A 20,158-nucleotide genomic window follows, 5' to 3' on the forward strand; every position below is an offset into this window, starting at 1 on the left:
TGTGCAGACCAATTCGCTCACAGATACATATTTAGAAATAGGCAGATACCAAAAATATTTACCTGCTTGTTTGAATTTACACTCGATGGATTGGCAGGCACTCTGGAGACCCAACAATTTGTATACGAGCACTTAAAAATTCTGTTTTACATAAGATTTCCTCTTCAAACAACAAATGGACATTCATGTTTATTATAACGTGTAGTATTACAAAATGGTAAGATATTGTTAGGAACTCTAAGGTAATTTCCTCTATGTACAAAATATGTGCATAAAGGCATAAATGATCTAAATAATGAAATGCATACAAAAGGCAAAAGTGTTATTTTCTGGCTGGGTGCTTCTTCCGCATCTTCAGAGTATAGTTCTGAATTCATCAAAAATGAAACTGGGGACATGGGCTTCAGCCACCTTTAGAACACAGGAACAAAAATAGATGCAGTTACAGCAAAATGACAGCATATGTTCCATTTTCAAGGCATTTGAGGCTCACCTACCTTGCGTGACAATTTAGTGTATTTCACATAGTCTTCCAGGAACATGAGCGCTCCCACCACATCAGACGGCATGTCAGCGATCTTTTGACTTTAATTGGGGAAAATAAGGACTAAGGTGAGAGAGCTCATGAAGATATTAGCTGAATGTATTTTAAATTTGTATTTACATCAATAAAATGCAAAAAAAACCAATATGGATTAAGGTAAGCAAGTGTCATTTGTCTGCCTGGTTACCTTGTACACTGTTCCATGATAGAGCGGATGAACTGACCAATGAGAGCCAAGAACTGTTGTGTGTATCTGGAGTGAAACTGCTTGAGAAGTGTAAGCAGCCCGAGCACTAAGGGAGGCCAGTCAACAGGGTCGGTGGATTTCCTGCACGTCATTCCTGGTAGAAGTACAACATATTACAGTTACATGTCCTAGCAGGGTCATACACCAGTAAGCATTTTCTAAAACAGTAAAAGTAGTTACTCACAGTAATAGCTTTTATTAAAAATATTTTTTTTAAAAGCACAAGTTATACATAATCTCATAAGTAAAATGTTCTTATTTTTCTCAAGTACTTGACATTAGGGAAGAAAAAAAAATAATTGCATTTTGCCCTCTATTGAATTGTGAGAAAAATGGCATGTGTAAAATGTAGCATTCATAATTTCATAAACTGACTGACAGGTACTTTTAATGAGGGAAATAGGTGGGAACCTACCTTGGTTTCTGCTGTACTGAAGCTTAGGCAGATGTGCAATAATAAACAGGAAGTTAATAATGGGGAAAAAAGGGAGGCGCTTTGTGGTGATGTAGATCTGTGAAAACCATAAACATAAAAGAACATTCAGCAAGTTGATTTGAGGTCAATTGTGAGATGATGATAAGGCAAAATCATTTATATTAATCGCCATGAACCTTATTAAGTGGGTTGTGAATACCCGCAGCCTCCAAATAGGCTGCAATCTCATACAGAAGAGTGTTGTCCTCTTTTGGGTAGGGCAGCGAAGGGTCCTGGTAGTGGGCTTCAATGTCTGCGAGCAGCGACCTTGCAAGGATCAAAAACACAAAAGAACACTGAGGAACAAAACTAGAATGTAAGTTTAAGTTAGAAGCATTTTATTCACAAGTACCAGAAGAAATACTAAATGCCTCACACTGCAAAAACTCAAATCTTAACTAGTGAATTTATCTTATTTCTTGTGACAGCCTCTGCCTGTGGTTATTTTAAGAAGGTTTTGACTTTTCTCCCCTGAATTTTCAGCACGACCAAAAGACTCGTTTCAAGACAAGATCTTATTTAAATAATCTTTATTAATTTCATACTAGTTCCCATTGGCAGATTTTTTCAACTATTTTAGGGACAAACTGTCTTGTTTTAGGCGAATAATCTGCCAAGGAAACTAGTATGAATTGACTTGATATGATTCTTAAAGCAGATTCTCAAAATCTGCCTCACAGTTGTGAGATCGCGGGTTGGAATCCTGCCTCCCTGTGTGGAGTTTGCATGTTCTCCCCGTGGTTGCGTGGGTTTTCTCCGGGCACTCCGGTTTCCTCCCACATTCCAAAAACAAGCATGGTAGATTAAATGGAGACTCTAAATCAGGGGTGTCAAACTCATTTTTGCCACGGGCCACATCATAGTGACGTTTTCTCTCAGAGGGCCGTTATGATTGTGAAATATAAATGTTGAATCACCTCCTTATATTATTACATAGACAACAAATCGATGGATGACTAGTTTTGAAATAAAAAGTCATAGGTAATATTTTGTTCAACTATCATTCAAGTTACTATACTGTAACAAGGGTGTTGGTAACAAAAACATGGTTGCAGTATCACAACTTTATTATTTATTACATATGACAATTAAAATTTTTTGTACAGATTTTAGCAAGAATCATGGCATTTCAAGCAAATTATTTGCTTTCGCAGGCCACATAAAATGATGTGGCGGGCCGGATCTGGCCTTGAGTTTGACACGCGCTCTAAATTGTCTGTAGGTGCGAATGATTGTTTATCTACATGTGCGCTGCGATTGGCTGGCGACCAGTTCAGGGTGTACCCTGCCTCTCGCCCAGAGTCAGGTGAGATAAGCGCCAGCACACCCGCGACCCATGTGAGGATAAGCGGTTCAGAAAAATGGATGGATGGATGATTCTTAAAATAAGGTCTTGTATCGTAAAACAACTTTTGGTCTTGCTGAAAATTTAGGTAAAAAAAGGCAAAACGGTCTTAAAATAAGTACAGTAAGATGTTTTCACTATAAATAAGATAAATTAACTACATAAGATTGGAGTCTTTTCAGTGCATGAAACCCAAGCTGTAATACTTTTTGGATTTTGTTATGCAGCAGTGTGTTGGAGAAAAGTGAGCACTGGACTGACTTGTTAAGGTTCTCGAGGGCAGCCGCCAGGTGTTTGGAGTCAAACTTGCAGGAGTAGTTCAACTCATTAGCAATTTGCTGACGAAGAATTTGCATTTGACCAACCTACAGTAAACATTCAATATTAGGTTGGGCATGTTCTCCTTACTGTAAACAAATCATATCTATGTTTATTATTTGCAAACATTATTTCATGGAGTACCTTCATGATGGCCTCCAAATATGGCCCCCATATTTTGGGGGTTTTGGCTACAGCACTGGCATATACTTTAATGGCATTACCTATCAAAAGAGAAAATATATAATACATGTTCAGTCAAAGGATCACAGGAAATATCCAAGAATTTTCCTTAAATATCTACCTACCCACAATGCCCTGAACTGGCGTGACAGCCCCCAGCATGGCTTTGAAGACCTCTAGAGCAGCTTTATCCTTCAGAATAGTTTTCTGAATAATTGTCAGAAAATTCTAAACAGATAGATGTATATTTTAAGGTCCAAATACTGTATGCTGGGAAGAACATTTGATGCATCAATTTGTACTGTACGGTAACTGTTGTCTGGAAGCTCATTACCTGCAGCTCCTTGACAATCATAAAACAAAGCAAGCGGTCCAGGCCGTTGAGACCAAATGTACCCAAGGAGTTCTGGATCTCTGAGAACAGTCTGTTGTTGGTCACTTCCTGGTGGCTCTTCAGGTCATACCAGGTGTTCAATTGGTCAATGTAGCACGTTACCCTGAAAAACATATCCAAGGTAGATTAAACATTCACTGCAAGATTTTACTTACTGTTTAAAAAAAAAAAAAAAAAAAGTTATCTCCAGTTTTTATGCTCAATACATCCATACTTGGGATCAGTGATCCGGAGAATCTCTCTGCAAAGACGTCCAATGAAGGTGGCAGACTCATCCACAGATGGAAACTTGGGGATGGGGATGTGAGTGGACTGGTACACACTCTGCCAGTCCTGGATCTGATCGAGATCAAGGAAGGAAATAAATAATCTACTGACATATGCTGGAAAAAAAATAGTGTTGACCTGCCATTACTGAATCCAACCTTAGCCCTGAGGAAACTGTTGCACTCTTGCTCTACGTTGTAATTGATGATTCGGGACACTTCCTCTTGCCAAATTTTAAGGCCATATATACTGACATAGTCCTGGATGTACTCAAACGACCTGTAGACCCCGTCCATGGTGGCTGCCATGTCTTTTAACTTGGGCATCAACTCACTTGGCTGAGATAATTGAGAATCCACAATCAATGTCAACATATTCCTATTTATACGATAGAACAGATCTGATGCCTAACCTTAGCCTTGGGGTTGAAAATCAATCCCTTGTGAAGCGCATAAGCGACCTTTTTCACCAGCTCCTTCCTGATGCCATCCTCCAAAAGTTGCTTGGGATCCACCTGAAACGTCACAAACGTCTCACTCAACGTATCAAGGAAGTCTGCTTAAGAAGGTCACAAGTTAAAATTAGGTCATTCTTTTACACCATGCAATAACAAGCAATACGAAACACCTTGATAATTCCAACTAAAGTGGTCTTCATCATCAAGATCCCTTCAGTGAAAATGGAGATGTCATGGGTGAGTTTAGCCACCTGTAGTGGTGACATTGAAGCACAAAGATGAATCATTAATGCCGAAATATTATGAAAGGAAGAAACAAAATGTGTAACGAATGTTTTTTATTTTTTTTTGTAGTTGTGTTGACTTGTTTTCCCAGAACCAAAAAAAACTTAAGTGCAAAATTCAACATATTTCCATTCATAACAGTGTTTGAATTAGTGTTTGTGTTTAAATGAATTGTTTGTTTTGTCAAGATTTTCTAATAATTTGGACGCAAGCAGCCCAATATTTGCTATGAAGAATGAACTATTGTGTAAAAAAGGCTCTGCTGGCACAAACTAAAGGTTCTCATTTGTTTTTCACAGTAAAAGCAGGGGGTGAGGGTGCAGAAAATTGCTCCAATAAGAGCAGCAGTGTAATCACATTTAATGTTCCACATGAAAACATCTTCAAGTTGTTTTGAATAATTCAGCTTTCGATTTTACACAGTAGACGTGATCTGTGTGAGACCATTACAAACTAATAAGCTTCTGTACTTCATAGCGCGCCCCCAGTTGGGAGTAGTCCTTCAGTTTGTCCTTGTCCAGCCGCGTGGGCACCTCGATGATATCATGGATCTGAAGCTTAATGATCTTGGCCAAAGAGGTAAACATGCTCTCTGGAATGATCTGAAGTACCTGCAAAAATAAAGTAAAGAAAGTAACAACAATCAGCCAGCAACCACAAAATAAAACACAAAAAGTTAGTTAGCAGTACATGTACAGTTGACAGCTCTATGTTATTATTCAAATGTTGAAAACAAGGTATTACACCTTTCTGACATAAGCCACCAATTCTCCCGAGTAGAACTGCGAAACACTCAGCAGGTCAGCGCTGTTGACTTGGTTGATACGCAGCAATGGAAGATCCAAAGCAGAGGCTAGCTGGGCCCACAAACACACACATTTTGGATTTAAGATCATGGTTGGGAAGTGTCAAAAAAATCCTAGTTATCCATGCAGACGGGGAAAATTGGCCTCACCTTCAGAAAAGTAGCTCGCAGTTTTGTGACCATGGATGAGTTTACACGAATGTTCTCCTGCATAATGGATGTGAAGCTGCAGGGTAAGACATGAGTCAGAGAGCAAAATACGTGATAGAGGAAAAGAAACCTGAAATCTGCTTTGCATGACAAACAAAAACAATAACAACACACACGGCGCCTGCGTCGGGTGCTACGTGCAGACAGATGAATCAGTGAGTCATGTAGAGAATAAAATCAATGATTTATGTGACATTCTAGCATTGGAGATATTTGTATTTAACCCTTTAACTTTTGTTTTAACAAAGCAGGGATGGGATAGATGTTACGATTATGATACATGATATCACAACACAATTATTTTACAATGACAAAGAGATTGTCAAACATTTTATTTTATTTCAACAATGTAACAAGGGGTGAAAAAATGCCCCTGAAAGGAAAAAAACTTATTTAGTTTGGCCATGAGTATCACAGGTTTTAACATGCATCTTCTTAAATGGCATGTTATAAATTCAACCATGAGAATCATGTTTATAATAACAAAGATGATACGTGTCATTGTCCTAATTGTGTTAAAACATAAAGAAATGAAGTTTCAAACTAGAAATACAAGGTTGGAGATGACCACACTGTATCTCACCACAAATCTGGATTTTTCTCAAGCATTCCAATACACTCATGGATGACTACCGTTTTACAGTGTAGCTGTTCTCCCGACAGAAGGAGGTTGGTACAGTTATATCAACCTTTTGACAAGAAAATGTCAAAGAAAAGCATACCCCTTTATGTACAAATTGAGTTCTCGAGTATGTTATTAACTAACAACATTTTTTCTTTTAAAGAACTAAGATTTTATGGTCACTATATCCCAGTAGCGTACAATAATTACCTTAACAACAATAGTCCCTTGACTGATAAACAGTGAGTTCATGATAAGTATGTGACTTGTCACTCACTGTTGCATAATTTGTCTTCCTCACGTCTTTAAGAGTGCCTACCTGTCAATGATCTGCCAAGCATATGACAAGTCTCCCGCTATCTGCATTGTGATGAGGACCTCTTCCTTGATGTTGATGGTGCGAATCATTTGATGCAGGAACTTTCTGGTGTCTGCCAGGAACTGACAGACCTGCAGGTTAGACTCCAACTGGTGGAACTCCTGAACCTGAGGAGCAAGCGGAAAATATTGCATTTTTAAATATGTACAGGTATGTACACGTTTGGTTGGTTGTATTTACAGAATATATACAATGGTGGCTCATAAAAGAAACTCACCGGGTGTAAGGCAAGATACACCCTAGCTTGGTTGCCAGCCACGTACGGCACATACAGTGGAACCTCGATAAAACGGACCCCGATATAACTGAGAGAATGGGACTAACGTATTTCCGGGTAACAGATATTCAATATAGGGCTGCACGATATTGGAAAAAAATGACACTGCAATTTTTTTTAAACCTGCAATATATATTGCGATGTGAAATAATACAGGATCAGTATTGGGAAAGTTCAGTTCAACTACTTCAGTTCATAATTCAAAATCTTTGCCTAAGTTCATCAGTCCAAAAATGAACTAGTTCACAGTTTTTTCCCCCCCCCCCCCCAAGATTGTATGTTGCTGACGGGCTATCACCCTCAAAATAGAGTGGGTATGGAAAGTATTCAGGCCTCCTTAAAATGTTCACTCTTTGTTATATTGCAGCCATTTGCTAAAATTATTTAAGTTATTTTTCCCCTCATTAATGTACATACAGTACCCCATATTGAGAAAAAAAAACGGAATTGTTGAAATCTTTGCTGATTTATTAAAAAAGTAAAACTGAAATATCACACAGCCATAAGTATTCATACCCTTTGCTCAGTATTTAGTAGAAGCACCCTTTTGAGCTAATTGAGTCTTTTTGGGAATAATGCAACAGGTTTTTCACACCTGGATTTGGGGATCCTCTGCCATTCCTCCTTGCAGATCCTCTCCAGTTCTGTCAGTTTGGATGGTGAACGTTGGTGGACAGCCATTTTCAGGTCTCTCCAGCGATGCTCAATTTGGTTTAAGTCAGCGCTTTGGCTGGGCCATTCAAGAACAGTCACGGAGTTCTTCTGAAGCCACTCCTTTGTTATTTTAGCTGTGTGCTTAGGGTCATTGTCTTGTTGGAAGGTGACCCTTCAGCACAGTCTGAGATCTTGAGCACTATGGAGAAGGTTTTCGTCCAGGATATCGTTGTACTTGGCCGCATTCATCTTTCCTTCGATTGCAACCAGTCATCCTGTCCCTGCAGCTGAAAAACACTCCCCCCAGCATGATGCTGCCACCACCATGCTTCACTATTGGGACTGTATTGGACAGGTGATGAGCAGTGCCTGGTTTTCTCCACACATACCACTTAGAATTAAGGCCAAAAAGTTCTATCTTGGTCTCACCAGACCAGATAATCTTATTTCTCACCATCTTCGAGTCCTTTGGGTGTTTTTTTAGCAAACTACATGCAGGCTTTCATGTGTCTTTTACTGAGGAGAGGCTTCCGTCGGGCCACTCTGCCATAAAGCCACGACTGGTGGAGGGCTGCAGTGATGGTTGACTTTCTAGAACTTTCTCCCATCTCCATCTCCATCTCTGGAGCTCAGCCACCACAGTGATCTTTGGGTTCTTCTTTACCTATCTCACCAAGGCTCTTCTCCCCCGATTGCTCAGTTTGGCCGGAGGGGCAGCTCTAGGAAGGGTTCTGGTCGTCCCAAAGATCTTCCTTTTATGGATTATGGAGGCTACTGTGCTCTTAGGAACCTTAAATGCAGCAGAAATATTTTTTTGTAACCTTGGCCAGAGCTGTGCTTTGCCACAATTCTGTCTCTAAGCTCTTCATGCAGTTCCTTTGACCTCATGATTCTCATTTGCTCTGACATGCACTGTGAGCTGTAAGGTCTAATATAGACAGGGGTGTGGCTTTCCTAATCAAGTCCAATCAGTATAATCAAACACAGCTGGACTTTAATGAAAGTGTAGAACCATCTCAAGGATGAGCAGAACAAATGGACAGCACCAGAGTTAAATATATGAGTGTCACAGCAAAGGGTCTGAATACTTACGGCTCTGTGATATTTCAGTTTTTCTTTTTTAATTAATCTGCAAAAATTTCAACAACTCCATTTTTTTCTGTCAATATGGGGTGCTGTGTGTACATTAATGAGGAAAAGAAATTAACTTAAATGATTTTAGCAAATGGCTGCAATATAACAAAGAGTGAAAAATTTAAGGGGATCTGAAAACAAAAACACGGAACACAGTATGACAGGAACGATGGTCAAATGACTGATAACTTTGCATTGTCAGCAGCTCTGGCTGACTATATTAACAATATATTTTATCATATCTTCTACTGTAATTACAAAACAAGATCAATTCCATATTATCACAGTGTGATCGTACAGTGTTTTAACTAAAGTATTCTGATAAAAATTATAATTTTCCGAAGAAAGAATCAAGGAACATATACACTCCCATTTACACAGTGTCCCTGAATGTACTTTCGTGCACTCACTACTCTGCTGCGCCTGCCTATAGTAGTTTCATTCTGAAAAGCGAAATATCTTATTAGCCTGTCCAAACAGGTTCCTCTACTGGTCACTTTTAATATTACAGCTGATTCACTGTATATTACAGGACACCAACATTGCAGCGGACCCGGCGATGTGACTATTGCGCACACGTTTATCGCGATGCAGATGCTCAAACAATAGATTGTGCAGCTCTAATACAATATGACTAGATCCAATTAAAAAAGACATGGCCCCCATGCCTATGTGGCGGCCATGTTTAATGTGGGGCGTTGATGTGGTGGCAATGCGATGATGGTTATAGCTATTGTCTATTGTGCGGAGAGGGCTGGCAGCGAGAGAGTGGCATGGCTGCAGTGTTAACTCTGAGCAATACAAAAAGTCTTTGGAGCCTGGAACATGCTATACAGGAACAGTTTTTTGGTCAAGCCGTTCGCCTTTGGCAAAGGATTTGGAACTTAGAGGCACACTAATTCCTCACGGCTCTTGAAAGCAACTCGCCTTTGATGAGTACTGTACGTCAACAATGTCACCATGACTAAGTGTGGTAAGATTGGATAAAATGTGAAACTTTCAAACATTTTCAAGCTTTTTTAAATGTAAGTTTTGGGAACATGGGAGGGAGCCAGAGGACCCAGAGAATTCCCATGCAAGCACAAGCTGGTAATGCAGACTCCACAAAGGAGGACCTCAGCGAAGATTTTAACCTCTAGAATGTGAGGCAGTCCTGATAACCACCGTGCTGCTAATATGGGTCATGTCAACCGAATATATAGCAATTCACAATGTTACAAAGGTAACACAATGGAAGCAAACAAAATGTTGAATGATTGTACTTTTTTAGGTTCTGCTCAAATACATCATCTTCCTCACCTCGATAAGAGCCTGTATGAGTTGGACCGTCTTCCTACCAGCGGCTGTAGAGTCCTCATAGTTCAAAGATTCGATCTGTTTTGAGATTTCTCTGAACCAGGCTTGAAGATTTTCTGTGATGGTGACAGAACATAGACATTAGGTCAGTCAAGTAAATTAATAACTGTGTTATCTTGTATTATCTATTTTCTAAAATGTAATCAGATTCTGCCCAAAATATTAGAAATTGTGTTTGTGTTCATGTGCAATGATTGCAATAACCCTTACCAGAAACAGTGTAGAACACTGAAACACCTGCACATCCTTGCCAACCTAACTCACCGTTCTTTTCTACTCGTGTAAGTGGTTTTACACCGGAGAAGACTTCGGCCAACTCGGTCATTCTCTCTGATCCCTCCTTCTTGTAGCTCTCCCATTTGATCTGTTTCTCTGACAGCATCTGCTTGAACATCTGGAGGAGGGCCAGCACAGATGTGGAGTTGATGAGAAAGGATTAGTCAGATGAGCTATGTAATGAAAAGATTCAATTTGAGTCATCTTCTAATGAATGAATGGCTAGCCATATGCTACCCTACAGTGAGTTAATAAACAACAGAGGGGACACATTGAACAGGAAACACAGATTGTGTGGATAGCTCGAAAATGTGTCCTGCCTTCAATCCCTGCTGTCACTCTGAGACTATTCATGTGACATAATAGAACGGAGCTCACAATTTAATATCTTATTTAAAGGCCGTAATGTTTGCAACAAGAGCAGTTCAAGAGCGCAAACCTCGCCCGGTACGTAATTAATAGCCTACAGTTGTGGGAGAAATCAAATTAGTGGTACGCAGTAAGCTCTTTTGAGATGGAGATAGAAAAGGAACATTACCATGCCACCAGAAAGTATTCAAACCCCTTCACTTTTTCCACATTTTGCTATGTTACAGACTTATTCTCAAACCGATTTGACTGTAGTTTTCTTTAAAAAAAAACCAACGTATTTTCACGACCATAAGGCGCACTTAAATGTCTTAAATTTTCTTCAAAATGGACAGGGCGCCTTATAATACGCCGTGCCTTATGTGTGCACCAAGTTCCAACATCTATAAATGTTGTGTGATGCGCGTTCCGCTTGACCTTTTTTTTTCTGCTTACACAGAGGAAAAGCGGACGTGGCCGAGGACAGGGAAAGGGTGCGTGAAGTAGGACGCTAAAGCCACGCCCCCAGTAGGTATATACTGCCAGGGTGTTTTTTGTTGTTGTTGTTGTTGTTTTTTTACTGCTTGACTGACTGGGAGCATTTCCTGGGTGTGCGGTTTGGCTAAGGACCCCCGAAAATGTCCCCTACGAAGAGACACGCTTACACAGTTTAAACTGCAAGCTATCAGTTACGCGGAGGAACATGGGAATTGAGCAGCCGCGAGAGAATTCAAGATCAACGAATCCATGGTTCGCAAGTGGAGGAAGCAGGAAAACGAGCTTCGCAAAGTCAAGAAGACGAAGCTGAGTTTCCGTGGAAAAAAAAAAGAAAACAAAAGCGGAAAAAAGGCGAGATTGCCGGAGTTGGAAGACCAACTCGAGCAATGGATTAATGAGCAAAGAACAGCCGGGAGAAGCGTCTCTACAGTCACCATTCGACTGAGTGCAATAACTCGGAGCTTGCCATCATTCCGGGAGGCATGACGAACCGCTGGACATCCGTGTAAATAGGGCGTTAAAAGTGAAGTGAGCGGCGTGGGAGCCATGGATGACAGATGGCGAACACAGCTTTACTAAGACTAGGAGGCAGCGCCGGGCGAGTTATGCCACAATTTGTGAATGGATTGTGGATGCTGGGCTAACGTGTCTGGTTGCACTGTTGTTCGAGCTTTCGCACGGCAACAAGACTGACTCAAACCTGGTGTGTTTGATTGAGAACTTGTCCAGCTGTTCATTTCGGATACAGAAGATGAGGACTTTGATGGATTTGTGGATGAGGATTGATAAAAAAATAACGTGAGTACATTGTTAAATACTTCAATAAACCGAACTCAGTTTTGCTCCCGCTGCCTTTTTAAAAACATTGTTTTAGCGTGCATGCATGGTGCCATATGTTTTAAGATAGCGTATGTTTGACCATGCCTGCGCCCAATAATACGGTGCGCCTTATGTATGTGTTAAATACAGAAATAGACCCCGTAACTGAGACTGCGCCTTTTAATACGGTGCGCCCTATGGTCGTGAAAATACGGTACATAAAATATCCCATAATGACAAAGTAAAAACATATTTTCAGACATTTGTGTAAATTTATAAAAATGTAAACATTTATAAAAAAATAAATAAATAAACATTCAAACATAATAGGTACATAAGTATTCATACCCTTTGGTATGACACTCAAACTTAAGCTCAGGTGCATCTGATTTCCACTGATCATCCTTGAGATGCTTCTACAACTTGAATGGAGTCCATGAAAATTATACTCAAATCAGGAAAACGTGGTGTGAACATTTTCTGGTGGCACTGTATATTGTCTTCATTTGACTTCTCTCCCTCCTACACATACAGCCTACAAATCTCATTAATTGCGCCCCCTCCTTCTTCTTCCGTGTTTTCCGATGGCTGGCATGTGTAGGCACCACGCTGTCGCCTTCTACTGGCCAGCATTGAGCACTGTTCATGTCGGTGAAAACTCCCACCAATCCAAAACAAATATACAGGCCATTTTTCGATTTGTCCCATGCTATATTCCATTTTCGTTTTAGAAATGAAAATTGAACAACCGTTATTCAACTTTTCCTTACTCGTTCCAGACAACAGAAAATAAAATCAAGCTGTATTTGAATTTTGTTTTTTCTATTTTAAAACGAAAATCAAATAAGCTGTCGTTTATCTATTTTTAATATCCGTCTCCAAACATTTTATCTAATTACAGAAAGAGACACGGACCCTTTACCAAATCATAAAGCAGTTTCTCATATTTTCTTTAACTCAAGAGAAATATTAGAAATTTGCTTCCTCCCAAACTGATCGAAATAATACTCAATGTATTGCTGTAAAAATTGACATTTACTACACACATAAATTGATGATCCAATAGCATAACTAATAAATGGTTATTCTATTCTTATTCCAGTCTATTTTTTCTATGATAACAAACACAACAGGCATGTAGTTATTTCAACCAACATGAATTAATTTATTATTATTTTTTTTTTTAAATCAATTTAAAGCCAAGATAAAGAACCTTGCTTTGGGTCTCACGCTCAACTTTAACAAATACGCTCATACAGTGCTGTGAAAAAAAGGCCCCCTTCTCATAGTCTTATATTTTTGCATAGTTTCCTAGCTTTATTGTTTAACATCATCAAAAAAATGTAAATATCAGACAAATATAACCCTGGTGAACTTAAAATGCTGATTTCATTTATTATGGAAAATAAACTATTTAAAAGGTACCTGGCCCTGTGTGAAAAAGTAATGCCCCCCACACCCCTCCGTTAAATCGTGAATTGTGGCTAATCACAACTTTTAGCTAATTTTCATTGACCTAACCCAAGCCTGATTACCTCCAGACCTGTTCAATCAAGAAATCACTTAAAAACAATATGTTCTGAAAAAATCAAGTCGGAAAAAAGATCTAAAAAAGTTGCAACAAAATGACACGATCCAAAGAAATTCCAGAACAATTGACCAATAAAGTAATTAACATCCATCTGTCTGGAAAGAGTTATAAAAGCCATTTCTAAAGCTTTAAGACTCCTGCAAACCATACGGGGGAGCCATTGTCCTCACATGGAGAAAACATGGAACAGTGGTGAACCTTCCCAGAAGTGGCAACAAAGATTACCCCTACAGAACAGCAAAGACTAATCCAGGAGGCCACAGATGAACTCAGGACAACTTCTAAAGAATTGCATACCCCCCTTAACTCAGTTAAGGTCAGTCAGTGTTCATGACGAAACAATAAGGAAGAGACTGGGCAAAAATGGCATCCATGGCAGAGTTCCAAGGCGAAAACCACTGCTCACCAAAAAGAACATAAAGGTTCGTCTTTTGCAAATAAACATCTGAATGATTCCCAAGGCTTTTGGGAGAATATTATATGGACTGATGAGATGAAAGTTGAGGTTTTTGGAAGGTGTGTCTCTCGTTACATCTGGCGTAAATGTAGCACAGCATTTCATAAAAAGAACATCATACCAACAGTCAAACATGGTGGTGGTAGTGTAATAGTCTTGGGCTGCTTCCTCCTTCAGGACCTGGACAACTTGCTGTGATTGATAGAACCATGAATTCAGCTTTTTAATCAGAAAATCCTGATGGAGAATGTTCAGCCATCAGTTTATGACCTCAAACTGAAGCGCACTTGGGTTCTGCACCAGGATAAAGATCCCAAACACACCACCAAGTCAACTTCTAAATGGCTTAAAAACACAAAATGAAAATTTTGGAGTGGCCTAGTAAAAGTCCGGACTTGAAATGCAGTGGCATGACCTTAAAAAGTCTGTTTCCTGCTCGAAAACACAAATTTTTTGCCGAATTCAAACAATTCTGCAAGGAAGAGTGGGCCAAAATATCTCCACAGAGATTTGAAAGACTCATTGCCAGTTATATATATTTCAGTTGTTGCTACTGAGAATGGACCAACCAGTTATTAGGTTTAGGGGGCCATTACCTTTTCACACAGGTAACTTCGAATATATATTTTTTCCCTAATAAATGAAATCACCATTTAAAAACAGCATTTTAAGTTCAATTGGGTTATATTTGTCTGATACTTACATTTGTTTGATGATCTTAAACTGTGGAAACTATGCAAAAATCTAAGAATTTGAGAAGGGCACCCCAATACTTTTTCACGCCACTGTAAATTTTTATCACCTGCAAAATCATATAATAAACACCCCAAATTTTAAGATTTTATCCCCTTGGATGGAATATAAATTGATTTATGAAAAATGAAGTGACAGTTAGCTTTTATAACTCCATCAATTTGTGGATTCTCGCCAAAATGTAAATTTAAAAATAGACATTATCGACATACACAGACATGCAAACAGAGAAATCCAGCCCAACGTTAACCTAACCACCTTGGTGTAAATACTAAGTGATCATCGTCCTTGAGTAATATATAATAAATGCTGACCTCCTTGAGTGTAAATTCAAGCTGGGCTGTATCGAGCAGGAGCTGAAAGAGGATCTTGGCGTTGTACTTGGAGTCATTGAGAACTTGGTCTTTGATCTGGCGTAGTTTCTTATTGTTTGGGTCATACGCTGTCAAACATCAACACATTGATGTCAGCTGTATGTCAATATTGTACTTTTGCATGAATAAATATCTTGCTTGAATTTAAGTGCCAGATTTTAAAATCTTCAAAGAATTTGGAATGTTTGCCCCCATAGGTGACATTGAACACGACTGATTAATTCTTTGTCTATATGACAAGAATATCAAAAGATAGCTTGACTCAAAAAACACACAATTGGGGTCACCTGACTCGGCACAATGCAGCATTAGCCAGCGAATAGCAACATTGCAGTCCCTCAGACAGTTAAGCAATTTTGGAATGTTATCCAGGATGATCTCTTCTCTGAGGAAACCTTCCTTCAGCAGCTGCTGCACCTGAGGCCGAAGTGTCTCCACGCTAGTGGCATAACGTGTCGCCTATAAACAAACAAACTTATCTCATTCATCTGATGTACAAATCTCACTTATCCAACACCTTTATGATAAAATATATATTGTACTTTTCAGGACTCCAGAACAATGCAATTTTATTGTACCTGCTCTTTGATGTTAGCAGAATCTAGAGTGTAGTTGAGAGCAGTTTTAGCAGCTTTGTATGGGTCCCAGGCCTCCACCAGATTCACTGTGATCCCCATGTAGATACTGATAACCTGTGGTTCGACAAGATGAAAATATTTACATACAACAACAAAAGTGACACAAAGAAAATGGAGAGAATATGATATTGCACTAATGATCATGATAGCAATTTCCACTATGCATAAAAACCCCACAGTCTAACCACTGAAGATACCCATAAAGAGTCATACCCAGTTGTCAGGGAAGTACTTGTCCACAATCTCTCTCATCTTTGCCTGCTGGGTTTGCAGTATGGACGGGCTGAAGTAAAGGCAGATGTACAGCATGGCTGCCTGATTAGCCAGCGCTGTACTACGATGCTCTGGTAGAGGGTAGGCAGACACCTTTAGAGCGGAAGGAACATTTTTATGTATAGACTATTCCCATTATAGGCAGATGCAACGAAATTGGAGAACAACTCCAGATAGGGGTTTCAAGAATGAAACACATTGAAAATGAAATAATACAATGTATGGACCGGTAGCTCCTAATCCCACCCACCACATGGGTGGGATTAGGAGTGAAGGATTAGGATTTTTTTTGTTTGCAATCCACACAATAAATAATTCACACTTATTCAATGTTAAGCACTCACATCGTAATAAAAATGGCTGGAACTAAGAAAGAACCCTTCTAAGGTAAGCGTTTCTTACTTGGTTGTAGATGTCGTCGGAGCGCAATCTCCCAACAACCATGCTACTGAATGTGGCACTGATCGGAACTCTGTGGAAGTAGCTCTCTGGGTAGTTGGCTGGCCGTCGGGCACCAGGCTGGCTGGAGAAGCCGGTGCTGCGCAGAAGCTTGCAGATGTCGTCCATGTTGGAGTCAGCTGAAGACCTTGCGGCACTGAAGGAAATTTTTCAAAACAAAGCAGTTATTCATATTAAAAGATACATGTTCAGCATATGTAAAATGTATCCTATCAAATAATTATTTACACAATTAAAGAAGCAGTGTTAATATTAAGCATAGTAGGGTTTGACATTCATCTGTAACTCGAGTCAGTAGAAGAATTGTGTATTTATTTGCATGTGCATGTATGTGAGTCTTATATTTACCTGTATCTATAGTAGGAAACGAGCATCCTTTCTCGGACATCCCCTTCAATTTTTTGGTCAATAACAAGCAACATAACACCATACAGGTAGAGCGCCTCACACTAGGAGTGGGAAAGAAAACATACTTCAAGCTTTCTTCTGCAGTGTCTTCCCAAATAGTTCTAAATGCTATATATGCAAATGAGTCTTCATTTCTGTGACAGAGAACAATGGCTTTGATATGAACCCTGTATAAAGAAATAGCAAGTCTCTTTTATAACTGATTTATTCACATTATGTCACTTACCAGTAGCTGTTTTCCATCCTCATTTAGAAGCACAGTCTCAAGAGTCTGCTGAATATAAACACCCTCATGTAGGTCATCCAAGTATCTGGAGAGAAGATAAACAAGACATAAGAGTCATCGGCAACATCTAATTTTAAACTAAGTCAGAAACTTGTGCCCAAAAGCCCCCAGTCATTGTGAACATAAGAATTATGTCTTACCTATTTAAATCTACTATGTATTTGTGGACGCTCTCAAAAGCTAAATAGAATCTTGAAAGAATCTCAATGTTGTTTTCTCTAAACTCTTCATCCAGGTCCTGAAGGTCAGGTTTGGCCTCCAGCTTTCCCTCATAATACTCTGGGCCCTAGAGAACCATGAGTGTTTGCAGGTGCAAGAAAGAAGAGAGAATCAACACAAACACTGCAAAGAGAACCAACTAAGAAGTAGTATGTAGTTCATTAATCATACCCACAATAATGCAGCAATTTTATGCAAACATTGTTTGACTCAGTATTTTGTAGTACTGGTAGTTTTTACAATTTGGAGGCAAAGACAAAATGTCAGACAATGGCTAAATGTTTTTGGTCCACAACTGAGTCAAAAAGGTCTTCCTCTCTTATTCAATCTTTACATATTTTCCTTACGAAGAATTATTTCAAAACACTCATGGGTGCCTTTAGTTCTAGAGGTGCAGCCAACAACAGAAATGCCTTAATATCTGCTATAATTAATTTAGTAGTAATAAATATATTCACCCATCCATCCATTTTCAACACCGCTTATCCTAGTTAGGGTCGCGGGGCGCTGGAGCCTATCCCAGCTGACTTCGGGCGAAAGGTGGACTACACCCTGAACTGGTCGCCAGTCAGTCGCAGGGGATATAGACACGGACAACCATTCACACTCACATTCACAGTCACTGAGTGAGAACTGAACCCACACTGCCTGCACCAAAGTCAGGCGAGTGTACCACTACACCATCAGTGACATGTAATAAATATATCCGATAATTAATTTAGTAGTAAAACTACCATTTATACTGCTGATCCCCATAAAATTATTTTTAGTACAGTTAATGGTCAGCACCAGTGATTCTCAACCAGGGTGCCGTGGCACACCAGTGTGCCGTGAGAAATAATGAGGTGTCCCCGTTTGAAATTATCCAATTATACTTTATCTGTCAGAAAATTATCATTTATTAATTGCAAATATATCTTTGTTCAGCTAGCTATATCTATGCGACCGATGTATAGTGACAGGCAGAAAAGTGAAACACTCTTACACTAGATGGCAGAAGCTACAATAAACCTGTGTATCCACATGTTGCCATTCACTAAACAGCTTTGTGTTTAATGAATCAGGCCAAGATTTCACACTGAGTAAGTAAATGTGTGAGTAAATTGAGATGACATGATGTGTGTGGAGTTGATTTCTACAACTGCTTCATATGTAAATTGCCAAAGACAACTTTTTTGGACAGAACTGGCACGATATATGTACTTGACTTGATCCCCCGATGGGCAGCACAGTGGATTAGCAAATCTGCCTCACATTTCTAAGGTTCGGCGGTTTGGATCACAGCTCCAGCCTTCCTGTGTGCAGTTCGCATGATCTCACCATGTTCGCATGGGTTTTCTACAGCTATGTACGACAGTTTCCAAAAACGTGCATGTTCGGTTTACTGAACACTCTAAATTGTTCATAGGTGTGACTGTGAGGGTGAATGGTTTGTCTATACATGCCCAGCGATTAGCTGGCAACCAGTCCTGGATGTACATCACCTCTCACCAAAACTTATCTGGGATAGGCTTCAGCTCACCAACAACCTTAATGAACATAAAGCGGCATATAAAATGGCTGGATGGATGACTCCCTGGCCAAATCCTTACCTTAAAGTAGCTGAAGTCACAGATAATGTCTCCATATTTCTGCTGATCACTCTTGTCCTTGAGTCTGAAAACTGCAGGGATGAAGTCAGAGAGGCGCAGGAGCTCAGCAATGATAGCATTCCCCCTGGAAACTATTCTGAGGATGGCCTGGCCGCACAAGTTGTTCTCCGCCAAGAAGTCGACCATAGCGGCTGGAGGAGACCACGAGGATCCACACCTGTCAGGTACACAGAATGTTTGAATACAGCTCTTACTTAAATTTCAAAACAATTACTTATGTTATTGCCAGCAAGAATGCACTCTGATAACATGTCTTCCACATGTCCACTACATTTTTGCTATTAATTAACAAATACGAATCCACTCTAGGAACTGCGCAAGCATGTCCAAAACCATCACATTATTTTTACTTGTGTTTATGTACGTACATGTATACGTAACAGCTAACTTTAAACGATGTACATTGTGCATGAATGAAAAAACAAAATGTTATGTAATGTAAATGGTCTATGCTCGTTGAGCTCCCTCCTTCAGTCCCAAGCTAACGTTAGCGCTTATTCTCACCGCAACTTCAATTAGCTTTGATGATCCACACATTCCAAATAAATCTAAAAACACATTTCCTCCATCACGTACCTTTATATGAGTTAGTGGTCCAATAGAAATTGACAGAAAAGTCGCAATTCTCAGTAAATAGTCGCTTTGGATTTTTTCTTCTTCACTGTTTACTTCCTCATGACCAACCATGTGACCCTGTCACTGGGTGCGCTTGATTCATAGTAACCAGCACGCTGAGGCGGAAACTAAAGAAACACAAGTGGGCACTTCCTCCGTTCTGCAAATACAGAATATTGCTGTGTGAAAATGTATAGGTTTTTTTTAATACACCTTAAAAACCTATGAATATACTACAGCTTAGCTTTTGAAGAATAGAGACCGCAGTTGCTATTGAAAATCCGCCATGATTCGTTAGATGGCGACAGAGATCCACCAGTTTAGGCATTCATTGCTGCGCCACTTAACTTGCCCTCTGAGTGTGGTGTCATGGCTCCACTTATGTGCCTAGATAAAATAAATATGAGAGAGAGAGAATATAATGTCTCTCCTGCTAACTCTATGGAGGGCACCAATGTAGAGCCATGACCTAAAAAATAAAAAAAATACACTATTGAAAAAAAACAACAACAACACAAATAAATGTATTTTGAGGCTGCC

The 20,158-nt window shown here is 39.6% G+C and overlaps 1 protein-coding gene across 2 annotated transcripts; it reads right to left on the reverse strand.

Moving 5' to 3' along the window:
• Positions 1 to 174: 174 nt before the first annotated feature.
• On the reverse strand, positions 175 to 19,732 carry washc5 (WASH complex subunit 5). Of its 2 annotated transcripts, none has more exons than XM_061776954.1 (29): positions 19,580 to 19,732; positions 18,944 to 19,160; positions 17,273 to 17,418; positions 17,073 to 17,157; positions 16,787 to 16,887; positions 16,382 to 16,574; positions 15,920 to 16,072; positions 15,647 to 15,760; positions 15,356 to 15,527; positions 15,009 to 15,136; positions 10,217 to 10,346; positions 9,896 to 10,008; positions 6,472 to 6,638; positions 5,471 to 5,546; positions 5,262 to 5,372; positions 4,986 to 5,126; positions 4,401 to 4,481; positions 4,186 to 4,287; positions 3,932 to 4,111; positions 3,721 to 3,845; positions 3,447 to 3,609; positions 3,238 to 3,340; positions 3,074 to 3,153; positions 2,873 to 2,976; positions 1,404 to 1,533; positions 1,207 to 1,303; positions 732 to 885; positions 498 to 585; positions 175 to 411 (listed from the first exon to the last, which is right to left on the reverse strand). In XM_061776954.1, exons 2-29 carry the CDS (start codon positions 19,127 to 19,129, stop codon positions 355 to 357), a joined length of 3,480 nt encoding a protein of 1,159 aa, XP_061632938.1. In that variant the 5' UTR covers positions 19,130 to 19,160; positions 19,580 to 19,732; the 3' UTR covers positions 175 to 354. The 2 variants fall into 2 exon arrangements, with proteins under 2 accessions (XP_061632938.1, XP_061632937.1); XM_061776953.1 differs by having other exon boundaries at positions 15,344 to 15,527.
• Between the last annotated feature and the right edge of the window lie 426 nt (positions 19,733 to 20,158).

This window comes from Phyllopteryx taeniolatus, chromosome 6, assembly GCF_024500385.1.
Source record: "Phyllopteryx taeniolatus isolate TA_2022b chromosome 6, UOR_Ptae_1.2, whole genome shotgun sequence".
In the NCBI taxonomy this organism is placed as follows: domain Eukaryota; kingdom Metazoa; phylum Chordata; class Actinopteri; order Syngnathiformes; family Syngnathidae; genus Phyllopteryx; species Phyllopteryx taeniolatus.